We start from the raw sequence: 15893 nt of genomic DNA, 5'->3' as shown, positions 1-15893 counted from the left end.
ACGGCTGTCGTGGCCTATTTCACATCAATATACACATATATGGTTACGTGAATGTTGAGTCGGGGAAGTTGATAGTTGAATTCAGTTGTTATGTGAGCCCCGAGTTCGAATCTCAGTGCTAATTGAAATTGAAGGAGGGAGAGATTTTGTTTGGATCGTTCATATTATTATTATTATTATTATTATTATTGAGATTAAGAAAACCTGGAATTATACCTCCATTTCCCCATTCGTCTTCATGGCGTTGTTCTTAATTAATAAATCATAGGGTCAACTTTGCGTTTGGTCGAACCGTTTTCCTTGTATATTAATATCTGAACGAACTGCAGTTGGAGATCCATTAGTGAAGTAAGTAACAAAGGGTCCTTTTATTGGCTGTCGTCACTATCGAATGTGGCAGATATACGATTTATCAAATCATTGCTGCGCATTTAGGATGTCTATGTAAGCTGTTTATACGACTGTCATACACGTGTATGGCAGGAAGCGGACGGACAGTCACGGATTACTGATAAAGAAATAAAATGTTTACGTTCGAAGTAACTTACTTTTAGGGTGTATGTGATTTCACAGGTGCTCTACTTTCGAACGACTAGCATTAACATGTAACGTTTTTTGCTTAATATCGTTGCACTGTGCGAATGGAAGTGAAAAAGCCTGAAAATAATACTAAGTGCAGTTACATGACGCAGTAGAACAGGCGTCTCACCAACGATGTTCCGAGGCAAGCAGTGGTCAGGTGTGCATCCGTAGCACTTATCCCAAAGCCCCGTAATTTGCTCATGAACGCACTACAAGATTTTCTTATGTGAAATATAAAAATTGTTAGGTCTCCTTTTTTCAGTGTTCTTTTTATACCAAAATGTAACCGATTGTGAAGGCCGTCGTTATGAATATAAGTATCCAGTGCGTTAAAATATTGTATTTAAGTTATATAACTTTCCTACATACTCGTATACCTTGAAATGTGGCATTTCTCGTGTTGCTCATGTTGGCGATAAGTTACGCCATTATTGGGAAATGTGTGGCAAGTTAAAGAGAACAGAGTATACTGAAATGGAATTTTATAAACTAGTCGTAGTGTCAAAGTTTTTACACCTACAAGAAAATAATAAAACGGAGTTAAAAAAGAATGATAATGTAGCCTACAAAACAATATTCAGAAAAGTCAGTGGATAAACTAGACTGAATAGAATTAAAGAAAAATATAGGAAAGAATCCAAATCCTTTTTCTGTTACCTGGAAGGCCAGGTAATTGCGGACAGATTGGCTAACTCGCTCAACAGATTAACGCGTCACTGCAGGTCAGAAGGGTACCTGGACCTGGGGAGGTTGTGAAACAGATGACTATTTTTAAGGATATGCGTATATACAGTGAACATTATAATTTTTACCGTAATCGCAACAATATTTTATTATTTCCGTATTTATTTATGTAGCATGCACTACATGTTTCGACCTCAAATGGGTCATCTTCAGGTGCTGCAAGTATCTCACATTATATTACCTGCAATGCTGACATTCCCATTTCTATAAATGGTTCGTACTAGACAAAACTTAGACTAGACTTCGTTTAAAATTAACAATAAAATACAATAAAATAAGAATAAAAATCATACGTGTGATCGTAAAGTCATATATATGACAATAGGTTAAACATAGTTTAATAATTAGGCGACCCCAAATACACAATTTGATATTTAAAAATGATTTAAAAATTATCTTTCAAAATGTTATAAGCTGCCAGTAGCTTCGTGTCTGTTACTACAGTAGGCCACGCATAGGCTTCGTCAGATTTCTTTTACTGTTTGCTGCATTGGCTCGCCATGTTAGTATCGTAATGTTACAGTTTTCCTAGAGAATAGCTCCTTCTTTTTTCATGTTGTCGGGAGCCAATCTACAATCGTTTTTCACCGTATTAATAGTGATATGTTGTATAGTACGTTCTATATAAATAAATACATAATAAAGTATTGTTGCGTTGACTGTAAAAATTACATATGTTCATTAACAGATGGTTGTTATGCCGGAAGAGGCTTGTGCATAATCCGTGTGGGGCAAAGGCAATTTCATAGTTTTGAATCCCCTTGAGATGATCCTGCATATACAGTTCATGCTTTGTGAACTATGATACTATACTCGTATGTATCAGCATTCACAATAAATTTCCTTCTCGTATATAGACCTCTTTGTTTCAGCTTCTCTGCCTTTGTTTCTCGTTACATTCGGAATATTGTATTTCAGCCACATACCAGTGGGACATATAGGTCAAAAAGCGAACACAAGATCACGCAAGAGAACACCACTTCTGCTGTGATCAAACAACAACACTGTTTAATAGTACATACTACAATAAAACACTAATATTTTGATGTATACTTTTATATGTCGGCATTGAAGAAAAGACACTTCCGCGATGTTCTAGGAAAAAAATATGATTTAATAATACAATGAATTAAACTTGTTAATAATTTAAAACTATAATATTTTAGTGTTTTGCATATATTTTTATACGTTGACATTAACACTGACAAATAACACATATGACATCCCCCATTTGTAAACGTCGGCAGTGTAGGTGAAATAGCAGCAGAGGAACAGAGTGAGTGTAAATATTTTACCTGATGATGGTCATAAAGAGCCAGAACGTGCTATAAAATATTAAATAAAATTTATATACGAATTGTGATGACGGAACCAGTAACAAGTCTCGTTACATACATTTTATTCGATAAAGGGGGAGTATTCATATTTAAATTGCAGGATTTCTGTATTTTACTTTATTATATACCCACGAGTGCTGGTTTAGACTCACAAAACGTATCTAAGTGCAGTTATTAATATATACTGTTATTACACATAATTCACCGCATCTGCCGAGCTCTCACTTGTCTGCCCTAATCTTTCATCCCTCTCTCGGAGGTTTCTACGGGTATGACTTGTCTGTACTAAACGTTAAAGGCACCGACAGCAAATACCATTTGCAACAGAAGTTGTGGAACTGAGAGAGAGAGAGAGACAATTTAATATGTTAAATATTGTACTACTGTCAAACAGATTCTGAAATAATACTGATAATTAAATATGTGTACGTAGTATGACAAAATATTAGTATTCAATACAATATATATACACGTAGGTACGAGTATATTTTATTTCTGATAAATTTTAGTAAAGTGAATCATGTAAGATTTTAGGTTTTCTCGGCGGTGACCATGAAGGTAGCAGTCTTCTGGGATGTAGCGCCTTGTAGATATTGCATTAACCGACGTTTCGGAGGAACGTTAGTCTGCTGGTGCCTGCTCACTCTGGTTCTTCGCTTGTGGATTTTATTCTTTTTTTTCTACCCTGAAGATGGAGGCGATACGTTCCTCTGAAACGTCGGTTAACACAGTATCTACACGGCGCCACATCCCAGAAGACTGCTTTCTTCAAAACGAATCATGATTACATTTAATCTTGTAATCCTCCCGTCATTATCCATCGTCTGGACATTCCAGTGCCGCGCCGTTCTTAAAACTGGCTCTGTTTCCGGTTAAATTGTATGCTATGAAGACGTATGGGGGAGTGGAGGTATAGCTTCACGATTCTTGACCTCGACATTATATGGAAATGAGTGGTCAGCTTCACCCCGTTCGCATTATCCTCTGGGAAATCGCCCCCAGTATCCATTATATAGGAGGCTGGGTGGGCCCCAGAGCCGGTCTGGACGCTGCGGAGAAGGTAAAAATTTTACGCCGTCTGGAATTGAATCCCTGTCGTCCAGCTCGTAACCCGTCACTCTACCGGCTGAACTATCCAGACTCGTAGTTCTGTTTCCGTCTTGAAGGGGGTACCTGAGTTTAGTCGTCCGTTGAAAAGAATGGTTTCTGGTCCCGTTACAAGACTAGCCCTGCTTCAGTAGGGAGTGTAATGGAAGGGGTCCGTAGGAAGAATGGTGTCTGGTCCCGTTACTAGACTAGCCCTGCTTCAGTAGGGAGTGTAATGGAAAGGTTCCGTTGGAAAGAGCTGTCTCCCGTTAGTGGAACTAGCTCCGTTTCCATCTTCGGTAAAAAGGAGACTTAACGTAACGGACCGACTGGATAGAGGAAGTCTCAGCCAGTGCCGAGATCATCTATGTTTCTGTCTTAGGATGAAAATGGACCTAAGCTACGGGTCTTTTCAAAAGATTTTTCAGTCACTCGTTCAGTGATTCATACCCGTTTTCTAGCAAACAGGAACCCTATCTCAAAATATTATTAGTAGCTTAATTGTCCCGCTGACGGGGCATGCAGTAACGTAGTTGGTTGAGGCACTGTGCTACAAGCTGGAAAGTCGCGGGATGGAATCCCAGTTAGGTGGATTTTTTCAATTTACCTAATCCTTCCAGCCGCACTATGGCCCTGGTGTCGACTCTAACAGAAATGAGTACCAGGATTATTCCTGGGGGTAAAGGACGGCCGGCGCGTAAGGCTGACAACATAACTGCCATGAGTTAGCGGATTGTCTAGAATATGTGGGAGCCTCAACATCTCACGGCCTGTTACAGGGATAGCTTTACTTTTTTCACTTTTACTTGACACAATGACTGACACTAGCCCTTTCCAGTGGATTTGGTTATCACGTTTGCACAGAAATTACGCTGTACCGCTACGTACACCAGCAAGGGAAGCGAAATCACAGTGAACATTTTCGGAAATTGTTACCAAAGAACCGGAAGAGGTCTGTATGTCTCCACTCTTGACCATCTTCTTCTAGAGTGAAAGGTTATTCTCAAGCATCTCGTTCTCAAGACTAGTGCTAAGGATTATGTGTTTTTTCTATTTATATTCAGTTACCACTCCCGTATCAGCTCTTTCTATAAGAAATTCAGAGTTAATTAATCCTTTGAAATACTTACGTTTTTTGTGTTTTCCCACGACTGAAACGTTGACTGTGTTATAAACAGAAACCTTTGCTTTGAAAATTGTCGCTCTGTCAGATGGAGAAGGAATCAAGTGTTATGTGTTATAGCAATCCTGAGGCTTTCAATTTTATATATGCTCAAGGCAGACAAGTCAAATGAAAAGTAGGGGTGGCATGATTATAGGATGGTTAACTCACCATCTGTTGGAGAAACTATATATGTATATATCTTCACGCAATAAGATTCTGTGCTCTTCTTACGTAACTGCGTTCCACAGTTTGTTCTTTGCTGCGGCACTGATATGTTAGAACCTTGAGATATATTGGTGTTGTGTCATCAGGTCTTCCCTGTCGCAGTTGAATCATCTCCTACGTCAGGAAGTAAAATCGCGTCGCAAACGACGTGAGTATCCCAAATGTAACAGTGTCTAAAGATGTTACAGATCTCATCATGACATTCATGTGTTCCAGTCCGGTTTTACGGACAGAATCAGTTAACCTACTTTAATTCTGTAAGATTGCATCCTGTTTGTGACATTCGAATTTTTTGGATTAGCCATTTAGCAGACTGTGTTAAAACTTTATAGTTTCTTATCTCGCACTACATATATCGTCCGCAAAGCGGTCATCATCAGGTGCCATATTAAAAACTTCACTGTAATGCAAAGGATTGTATATATATTTATTTATAAAAACGTTTAAACCGGTCACGGTAGCCGAGCGGTCTAAGGCATGCACTGTCTTCGCTCGCTCGGAAGCCGAGATCGTGGGTTCGAATCCCACTCAGGGCATGGATGTTTGTGTGCGTTTTTCTGTTTCTGTACAGGTAGAGGCCTTGCGACGAGCTGATCACCCGCCCAAGGAGTCCTACCGTATGTGTAAGATCTAGAAAAACCGAAGTGAACGGAGAAGTTCATGGAGGTAGGCCTAGGCCCACTGGGGCTGTAGTGCCAAGGAAAAAAAAAAGGCGTTTAAGTTGTCCTGTGCTTAACTAATGTGAGCCGGAACAGCGCAGTCGGTATAGCGACTGCCTACGGGCTGGACGACCGAGGGGTCGGAGTTTGAGTCGCGATAGGGCCAGAATTTTCTCCATATTGTCCATATTCTCCATATTGAAACGGAAGGCTAATTGGATTGGTCATGTTTTACGCAGAAACTGCCTTCTAAAAGAAGTTATCGAAGGAAAGATAGAGGGGCGGATAGAAGTGACAAGAAGACGTAAGAAGATGCTGGATGACCTTGGGGACAGAAGAGGATACTGTCATTTGAAGGAGAAAGCTCTAGATCGCATTAAATGGAGGAATTGTTTTGGAAGAGACTGTGCACCTGTCGTCTGGACAGATTACTGATGATGATGATGTCCATACCGGGTTTGGGGCCCCCAATGGGTACCGGGGGCTCTTTCCCGGGGGTAAAACGGCAGGGTCATCCAAACAGGCTCTGGAGCCCGCCAAACGGCCTATTTTGTGGGCACCTGGGCTTTATCCCCAGGGTTAAAAGAACAGGAGCCCGAAGCTGACCATTCGCCTTTATTTGGTGCCAAGATCAAGATTAGTGAAGCCGTATCCCCGTTCCCTATATGTCCTCGTGGCAAGAAGCATAATTTCATAATTAAATACAAGGGGCACAACTTTATTTTGTACTAAGTTTTAGGAATATTATAGTTAGATTAATACTGGACTTAATAATGGAAGAAAGTCACGTACTATGCTGAACACTTGTATATGATGTCTCGCTCTCAAGATATTTCGCATCCGCAAACACCTGGCATATTTATCGTTTTGTGTATCCTAATCTTCACAGCGTCTTGGAAAGTGTACAGTACGGCAAAAGTTTTCGTCACATTTCAGGGTACAGCAGTCTTTCATTTTTACCGCCGTCTCACACGATTACAGTCAATTTAATAATAATCAGTGTGTTTCAAATTTATAACATTTAGCGATGCTCATAATCACAATTGATAAATGGTTGACACTGCTATGGCAGTTTATTAAAAGTATCTAAGAATTTTAATTGATCACAGATTATAAATGATTAAGCTTCTGCTACTTCTTAGGTCCATGTAATCGTCTCATCATTTCATCCTCGGGCGCCCTCAGGCTTTGTTTCGCCCTTAGAGACATGAACCAAATTGCATATAGGCTACATACGAAAGAGTAAATACATTTTTAGTTGTGTATATTTTAAATGGCGGTCATGGTAAATGTGAAAGCCGCGAGACTGCATCTACTTCGCTATTGTACATGCGCAAAATGCATTATTTAATCTGACTTCAACGCACTATGAAATACGTATACGGAATGACGTAGATATGTTAATAAGTTACTCGGTCCTACTTTTTATTGTGGCCTTGAAGTATAGATGAAAATCATAATAAACGTAGTAATCATTTATCGTCATAATTATTCTTATTTACTGCCGAAGTAGTAATTATAGTTGTTATCTAAGGAGACTAAGCTGTGAAGTGGTTTTGCCACTTTGTAGGCTTCGTAGCAGGAGGAATGTATAAGGAAGAGATATTACGGACATATTCATAATATCCAGCTCAGTCTCATCCGTCTAAAAATAAAGGAGCTCAAATGAAATTCATTCCGTTTTGATTTTTTTTTTGCGTAGGTAAACTATTATTTTTATTATTATTATTATTATTATTATTAGAGGGGTTGGGTTTCCACATGCACTTAGACCAGTTATTGGTCCATTGTGCGTCCCTCTTTAATTTCTACTTTCGCCATACCCTGCCGGTACTGGTGCGTTCTATCAGCCCCGTTCAGCCAACGAGGTCGGAACTCGGTACCTGATATTTCCCCCATCTACCAGAGGCACTGGAAACTACTTGGGCGGGAAACTTGTTGCCTAATTTTGCTCATAGGTCTCCTAGAGACATGAGGATCTTTTACGTGCCGTAAATCTATGACACTGGACCCATAGGTAAACTAAATGTACAGGTAACTTTCTGAAAGTCATGAAAATTCATTATTATGGCCTATTTAAAACTAATGATCATTTGAAAGTTACCGTTTAACTGGGTCCGTTTTGTGTTGTCTTACACTTTATCTGACAACCTTACGTAAGCAGTGGCTATGATTTATGATCAAAATTATTATTATTAGGAGAGGAAGTGTCGTGATTAATTATGAAATGCTATTCGAACAATTACCTGGACAGCCAGAACAATCGGTTCCTGATTCGAAGATGATTTTCAACACGAGGGGTCATAACTGGACCTAAACGTCACTCTCTTATGTTTCATTATTTAGCGTTACGCCTGAGTAGTTCTAGGAAGAGCTACACATTTACTCACGGCGTAATGAAAAGTAAATGTTTCTGAATTTTGGATTTAATGCTAATCCACTGAATAATAGCGAATGCACAACCTCTTGATAGAACGCAGTGGCATGTTGATGTGTAGGGGTGTTCGGATGAAAGGAATCCAAAATAAGAAAAAATTATATCTCGGAAACTAATTGTCATCCAGTTTATGTCATCAGAAGGGAAAATATACCCAGCTTACGCGCATGCGCCGCCACATTTCTGTCACCATGTTAGGAATCACCTGGACAGAGAGATGGCTGGGATATGAATTGGCAGAGGTGGACCGATCGCTTGGCCTCCTAGGTCTCCAGATTTAACCCCAGTCGATTTTTTCTTGTGGGGTTATGTGAAGAATATTGTCTGCCAGGTTAAGATCAACGACCTTCACCACCTGAAAGCCCACATAAGGGACGCTGTGGCTATCGTAACACCAAACATGCTTCAAGCCTGGATATTTGTCGTGCCACCAAGGGAGTCCACATTTAAATTTATTGAGAAAGTTATATGAGCAGAAAAAACTTTGATAGTTTCCCTTTGTAATAGTGTAGCCCATAAATGTGTATAATAAATTCTTTCTGAGATATAATGATTTTATTTTTGATACCTTTTATCCGGACATCCTGTATATGTAGAGTCAAGTGAACAACAGAATAAGTCGCAATAAATAGGAAAGATAAGGACTTAGTAATTTTTATCGAACGTGATAATAAGCCCATTCACGAGTCCTGTCGTCTGGGATGTAATTCCGTGCAGTCCACTGAAAGTTAATGACGTTTCGGAGGAAAATTTCCCCTCCGTTTTCAGACGAAAAATAAGCCAATCGAAAAACCAGATATAATGATTTTATTGTGGATACATTTAATCCGGACACCCTGTATTGTCCCGTGAGAAATCTAGTGAACATTTTTGTTTTGTTGGTTAATTTTGCGAGGCTATCAGTACCTAGACTTTATAGCGTGGGGTTTATGAACGATTGATTGGAAAGGATTTGGAAGGAAGCGATCGTGACTTAGGTACCATTATGGCATTCGCCTCGAGGGATCGAGGATAAGCACGAAACACCTCAGTGAGGATAGTCGGTGTCCTGACAGGTCCAGAGCATTATTTTTAGAAAGACTTAAAACTGAATATAGCCAGACCAAAACATCGTTTGAACTTCCTCTTAGTTAAATTGGTTGTCCCCGAAATAGCGATTACGTAATATCAAATTATGTCCAGGCATAAGGTTTCCAAACTTCTTTGCGCTTTCATCCATTTAAACCTATAGCCCTTTATTAACAGAAAACTACACTAGCAAGTAAACACGGTAGTATAGAAATATCAAGATCTTATTCGATTTTGAAGAAAGCCGTCTTCTGGGATGTGGCGCCGTGTAGATATTGTATTAACCGACGTATCGGAGGAACGTATCGCTTCCATCTTCAGGAGAGAAGAAAGAAGAAAAAATCCGCGAGCGAGGAACCAGCGAAACGTCGGTTTATACAATATATACACTGCGCCACATCCTGAAAGACGGCATTCTTCAGAAACACCGCCTTGGAGACCTCAAATCTTACTTATTGGACTTGTTCAGATTGTCTACCGTTAGCGTTCAGACACAATCTACAATGGCAATCAATCTAAGTCCAATGTGATAACCATATTCTGGGTTCACCTGGGAAGATATAAGATATGGGCGGACAGTATATTGCAAATCCTGTACCAGGACTTACAATACGTGCAGAGTATGGTCTGAAAGAAATTATATATCATACACTAGCTTTTAATTCATTTCCTTGGCTGTGTTTATTATATTACAGTTTATGGCACAAATTCGAAAACACGCATTCAACTTAAACATTGTACACATAATTACTACAAAAAGATATTTTATAAAAGTATCACACATTATAATGACTACCGTCCTCTTCGCTCATAACTTGGATGATAATTTTGTAATTGGAGCTGTGTGTTTAACATCCATGTGACGGCGTTGAAAGATAGGAAACTACTTTTTCTTTTGTATCCCCAATATGTCATAATATTCTGACACGTTACCTTACGTCCATCCCCGCGACAACCGCTACAATCAGAACGGACACTTCCACGGCAACGAATGCAACGAATACGTGGAAACTGGGGAGTTCCCGCAGCGACAAATCGTATCAACGAATTGTCGTTGAGTAACAACGGGTGAGACGAAACACGTTACCGGTGCATTCTATAAGGAGCGTTCCCGAAGCAACGGATTGCCGAACACGAGAGATCGAACCTTGGCGAGGGGTGTCCTCTGTTGAGTCCGCGTGCGACTTATATAAAGGGCCTGGCCTCGAACGGAAGTTGAGTATTTGAGTGAGTATCCAATAAAGATTCACTAACTCCGAGACCCACGTGAAGTTATTTGTCGCGTGACAATATTATATACTGTAGTTTTCATTATTGACCGCCTCTGTGGTCTAGTAGTCAGAGTTCCTGGCTACAGATCTAGAGGTCCCGCGTTCGATTCCCGGCTCTAACAGATTTTCTGTGAAGTAGTGGGTCTGGAACGGGGTCCACTCAGCCTCGTGAGGATAATTGAGGAGCTATTTCAAGGAAATAGCGGCTCCGGTCTAGAAAACTGAGATTAACGGAAGTGGGGATCCGTTGCTCTGACCACGTGACACTCAATATCCACAAAAGTTGGCCGACAAGCGGCGGTCGCTCGGTCGGTATAGTTCGCTTGCGGACTACAGGCCACGGAGTTTTTATTATAATGTAAGGGGAAGGGAGGATTATCCATTACGACATATTATGTTTCTTGACAGATTTCCTGACTAGTATGTATTGTCGAATTGTGCCTAAGTTGTTTTCGCCTATTATAGTCGTATTGCACGTGTGAACATAAAGAACATGTTCCTATTAACGCAATTGGATTTATCAGATTATGCAATGTGTTATTTAGCTCATAATCCTGAACTTTCCTGTCACTGATGTAATCAGCCACGTAATGTAGTCGTTTGATGAACGAAATGTAGCTTTTTATGCCCGATAATGTTTGTATCTGTAAGGAGTCGATCTAGCTCTCAGTTATGTGTGACTGAAGACAGAGTAACATACAGTTAGTTATTCTTGTAGTGTTTAGCTGCATTCTGGGCGAACTTATTTAAGCTTTCTTTAATAGAGTTTATTCATAAACACACTTCTGCGTATTGCTGTATACCTATATTTGACTTCATATTCATTTTCACTGCATTTGTTTCAGAAAGCATCGTACACGTTGACATGACAGTTTGTCATCCTAAGATCTGACTGGCTTTAATTTAGTGCTTCTTGTCTTCAACCAGTCTTCTTTGATTAAATCTGCACCTTTCTCGCCTATCATAATAGTTGGGGCATTGGTATTACCGCTCACAATGGTCGGCATTATTGACGCGTCGATTACTCGAAGTCCCTTCACACCGTACACCAGTAATCTGGGATCCACAACTGCATCTGAATCCCATTCTGGCCCCATTTTGCAGGTACCGACAGGATGATATATCGTCATCGATATGCTCCTCACAGCGCACTCCCAGTAAGCATCAGACCCGAATGGGTACTTTCTGCATCCAGGTATAGGCACACGATGTATTCTTGACCCGAATTGCCGGAAGGCTTTTGATTCACTCATTTTCACTGCTATCTTTACACCTTCCACTAATGTAGCGACGTCAAACGGATCATCAAAATAATTTGCATTGATAACTGGATAGTGAAAAGGATTGCTACTTCTCAGTCGTACCCACCCTCTGGACCGAGGTCTCAGTAACAACGGTAAAAGTGTCCATGAATCCCGATTTGCTATAGGTCTGTACACTGCGTTGTAAACTTGATCTGTTAATCCAAGTATTTTGCGAACTTGAACCCCAGCATCCGAATTCACAGAAGCCGGTGCAAAGTGAAATTGTATATCTGGGTATGTTTCTGATATATTTGCAAATTTCGTGTTTATAAACGCGAGTCCTTCCAGTCCACCGAGAGTAGTCATTGGCCCGCGCTCATGTATGAGATATTCTGCGGTAACTGGAATCGTTTGGAAACGTTCTTGAACAATTGCCACAGGTTTATTGATTAAGAACGTCATGCCACCAAGTCCTACATGATCTTGTAAGTTTTCGCCGACTTTTAAGTTCTGTAGTGCATGTATACCAAACTTCGATAAGTGTTCTTTAGGACCTATCCCTGATAACATTAGAAGCTGTGGTGAGTTGATTGCTCCGGCTGACAATATTACTTCCCTTCGTGCCAGAACAATCTGTCGGACACCGTTCCGCACAAACATGACTCCGTAAGCCCTCATTGTAAACGGATTTATAAGTATCCTTATCACATGAGATTTCATTGCCACGTGTAAGTTTTTACGAAGTCTTGCAGGTCTGAGAAATGCCTTGGCTGTGCTACACCGTGTGCCGCGTCGTATCGTCCCTTGTGCTATCATAACACCAGTTTGTAATTCCCCATTTATGTCCCTGTTTTCATAACCTAATTCTTGTCCTGCTTGAATAAAGGCAAGTGACAGAGGTGTCCTCCATGGCGATTCTTGCACTGTAAGATAACCTCCCGTGGAGTGGTACTTGGATGGTGCAAGGTACGGATTACGGTTGTCCTCCGATTTCTTGAAGTATCTTAAAACATTTTTGTAACCCCAACCTGGGTTTCCCAACGATTCCCAGTGGTCATAATCATGTCTATTTCCACGGACGTATAGCATGTAGTTAAGAACGCTTGATCCTCCGAGGACCTTTCCACGTGGCCAGTTGCATCGTCCGCCCTTCATTGCTAAACACGCTCTCCCTGTGGGCTCAGTCTTGTATTGCCAATCCAAATTTGACAGTTGTAGGTATGCAGACAGAGATGGGACGTCACTGATTTCATTTTCGTCTGGTCCCGCCTCAAGTAACAGTACCATCCAGTGAGGGATTTCTGAGAGACGACTTGCAACAACGGCACCAGCTGAACCGCCACCAATTACAACGAAATCATATTCCTTGTAGAGTGGATATCGATCTATAGGACGTGACTCTGGATCGAGATAATCGTACCGGTAATATGCTATGCCAGCAATGAGGAGTGGGATTAACCAGAGACTTGTTCCAACGATACCGATTGCAGTTTTGAGAGCTGTCGCAGTGGCAATGATGCTCACCAGCATTATGTCAGTTGGGCATATGTACTCGTCTGTGGAATGAAAGGCATGAGAAGACCACTGGCAATTGACGGAAGTGTCTGGAAGTACATTTACAAAGTCGTGATAACCTTCTCGTTGGAGATTTCTGGCGACGAAACGAAGCTGGAACAGAACTTCGGATAAAGACAGAAGTGCATGGCACAAGTTTTTATCCCTTCCGTTCTCTTGTAAGTGCAGAAGATGTTGAAGACGTTAATGATACATCAGATTGATATAGTTCAATGTTAGACTGCAGTTTAGATTGAAACGGCTGTTTCTCTTGTATAAATTGCATACGTGATAACATTGATCTTATGGGCGATCAGCGTATGAGAGACTGAGCAGTTTTATTCGAGCTCGAAGTCTTTCTTTTAGCACTCGCGATTATAACATTTGTCATCAGGTTTATTCAGATGTACATGTATCAGGAGTTCTCCGCTAGTTGCTATTTATGAAAATTAAATCACATTTCACAAACTAGAAGACTGGTGGTTAGTTGGTAACTTTCGAAGTAGGCAGATTTTCTATTTTTCGAAGACGTTTTTTATCTTTATACGTCAGTTCATAGATTTGTTTGTTGTCAATGCAGCTTTGTTACGCAAGTTCGTCGGAGCCGTGTTCGATGTTTGTGGGTTTCCGTGAACGCTTCTATGGTGTCTTCAGGTGGTCGATCTCGTAACGTTGTGTTGAATCTTGTCCGCTGGGATGACATCCTACCCTTATGTTGGGTTGACGAAATATATTTATTCATTGTCCGGACATCCCTGTAACGGAGTATTAGCCTGGCCGTAGAGGCATGCTCCACCTGCAACACAAACGGAAAGGATTTATCATTTGCAAGAACTCTGAAATATTAATGAGGCACAAATTGGAGTATTACATAGACAAAGCAGTCTAACAGCATGAAAATGAGATCGGTTCTTTTGGTATCGTAATGCTAAAGAATGAAAGGAATTTGATGCCAAGAAGGGCCATTTGTGTTAAGTCTCTTCTTTACCTCTTAACTTGCATTAATAATTCCTGTTTTAAAATTATGTTCCAGTCAAAACAAGTTAAAGGTATTCCGAGTTTTAAAACAAATTGAGTTTTGTATATTTGATAATGAAAGGTGGTTGGGGAAAGGGTTTTTGTTACACCCAGCCCTTTAATGGGTACTCCGTTGATATTGTGCTTAATGAAATAATATATATCTATGTGAATCTGTACCTTTAAGTGGTATAATATATAGAAAAACCGATAATATAATGTTCAGGAGTACACATTGGAAATAATAACAAAATACTGGTCAAGGCAGTGCTAAAATGCAGCTGTGAAAGAGTGGATTTGATTGGCGGATTGTTGGGAAGAAGATACTGAATTTTCGGTTTCTTAAGCACTGGGAAATTTCTTGACTAGCTGAGCGACTATTAATTTCTCAGGAAGGACTCTATTCAAAGTAATTATTTAAAAAAAAAAAAAACGTGGACATCGGAGGGCGGACAAAACAACAACGTGAGAAATGATAACTCCTAGCTGAATATACACCGAAAGATAGCAAGAAATTCTGGGAAAAACTGTTCGCCCCCTTTCCTTTGATACGACGTGGACCGCATAAAAAACGACGCCTCCCGCAATCCTCCTTTGCTGCGGGAAGATCTTTACCGAGTTGTCACCTAGCAACGATATGGAGATACACAGACAGACCCACAGACACGCGCGTCCAACAGTTCTTCTATTGTGTGTATTCGTTGCCGCGGCAACGTTTTTACCAAACCGTTGCCTAGCAATGAAAGGAGAAATACAATTTAACGAGCCTTTGTCTAGCAACCATAGGAGACATATACAGACACACAGAATAATGGGAGGGATTTATGAAATACGCCGTTGAGATGGACTCGGGTGCCATGATATGCTTGTGCATACCAAGTTTCATAAAGATCGGTTGAGGCATTCATAAGTTAATTGGGGGAGAGTATTCGCAGACGCACAGACAGCATGGAGATCGCATAAGCCTACTTTAGGAAAGTAGGCTGATAATTGACAAATAATCTTTACACGGCCCGCTTAATTTCCGTATTTCCCTGGTATCTCCTTTAACTGTTAAAGCTTTTTCAGGTTGGCAGTATGCATACACCTTTGCTGTGTTTATTTAGTGTATATATATAATGTACCGTGCAGCCTATTTCTAATCTGTTTAGGCTCGTATACAAACTGTATGCACGAAGTTTATATATGATATCATGTAGTGGTTAGATCGTTTCATCTGTGATGTAGTACAGGAATTCTTTGGCGCAACAAAATACATTTGTGGAATTTCTGATTTCAGTTTTCCCTCCTTGCTTTTCTTTCTGAAGAATAGGGTTGCGCCACCAATCTTTGAATAAGTAGCATATACAGTGGAGCTCGCACTTGTATTACTTATTCATACACCCGAATTCTTTGCTCGTTTCCCCAAGGTCCATCTTAACCCTTTAAGACAGTGGTTACTATTTCTGCTACATGCTTTAACTTTAAAGAATTCTGCACTTTGCCTACAGAGCGTGTTTATGAA

General features: G+C 40.4%; 1 protein-coding gene across 1 annotated transcript in view; it reads right to left on the bottom strand.

Annotated features, from left to right (window-relative positions):
• Positions 1–13755, bottom strand: part of LOC111872282 — a 16849-nt gene extending 3094 nt beyond the window's left edge. Inside the window, exon 1 of the mRNA XM_023865996.2 lies at positions 11468–13755. Coding sequence (XP_023721764.1) covers positions 11468–13348 — 1881 coding nt within the window. The 5' untranslated portion in view covers positions 13349–13755. The remainder of the gene's footprint in view (positions 1–11467) is intronic.
• Positions 13756–15893: the final 2138 nt, after the last annotated feature.

Source organism: Cryptotermes secundus, unplaced genomic scaffold, assembly GCF_002891405.2.
Source record: "Cryptotermes secundus unplaced genomic scaffold, Csec_1.0 scaffold44, whole genome shotgun sequence".
In the NCBI taxonomy this organism is placed as follows: domain Eukaryota; kingdom Metazoa; phylum Arthropoda; class Insecta; order Blattodea; family Kalotermitidae; genus Cryptotermes; species Cryptotermes secundus.
Note: the sequence above shows the minus strand (reverse complement) of the source record. Positions and strands in the feature narration are given on the sequence as shown.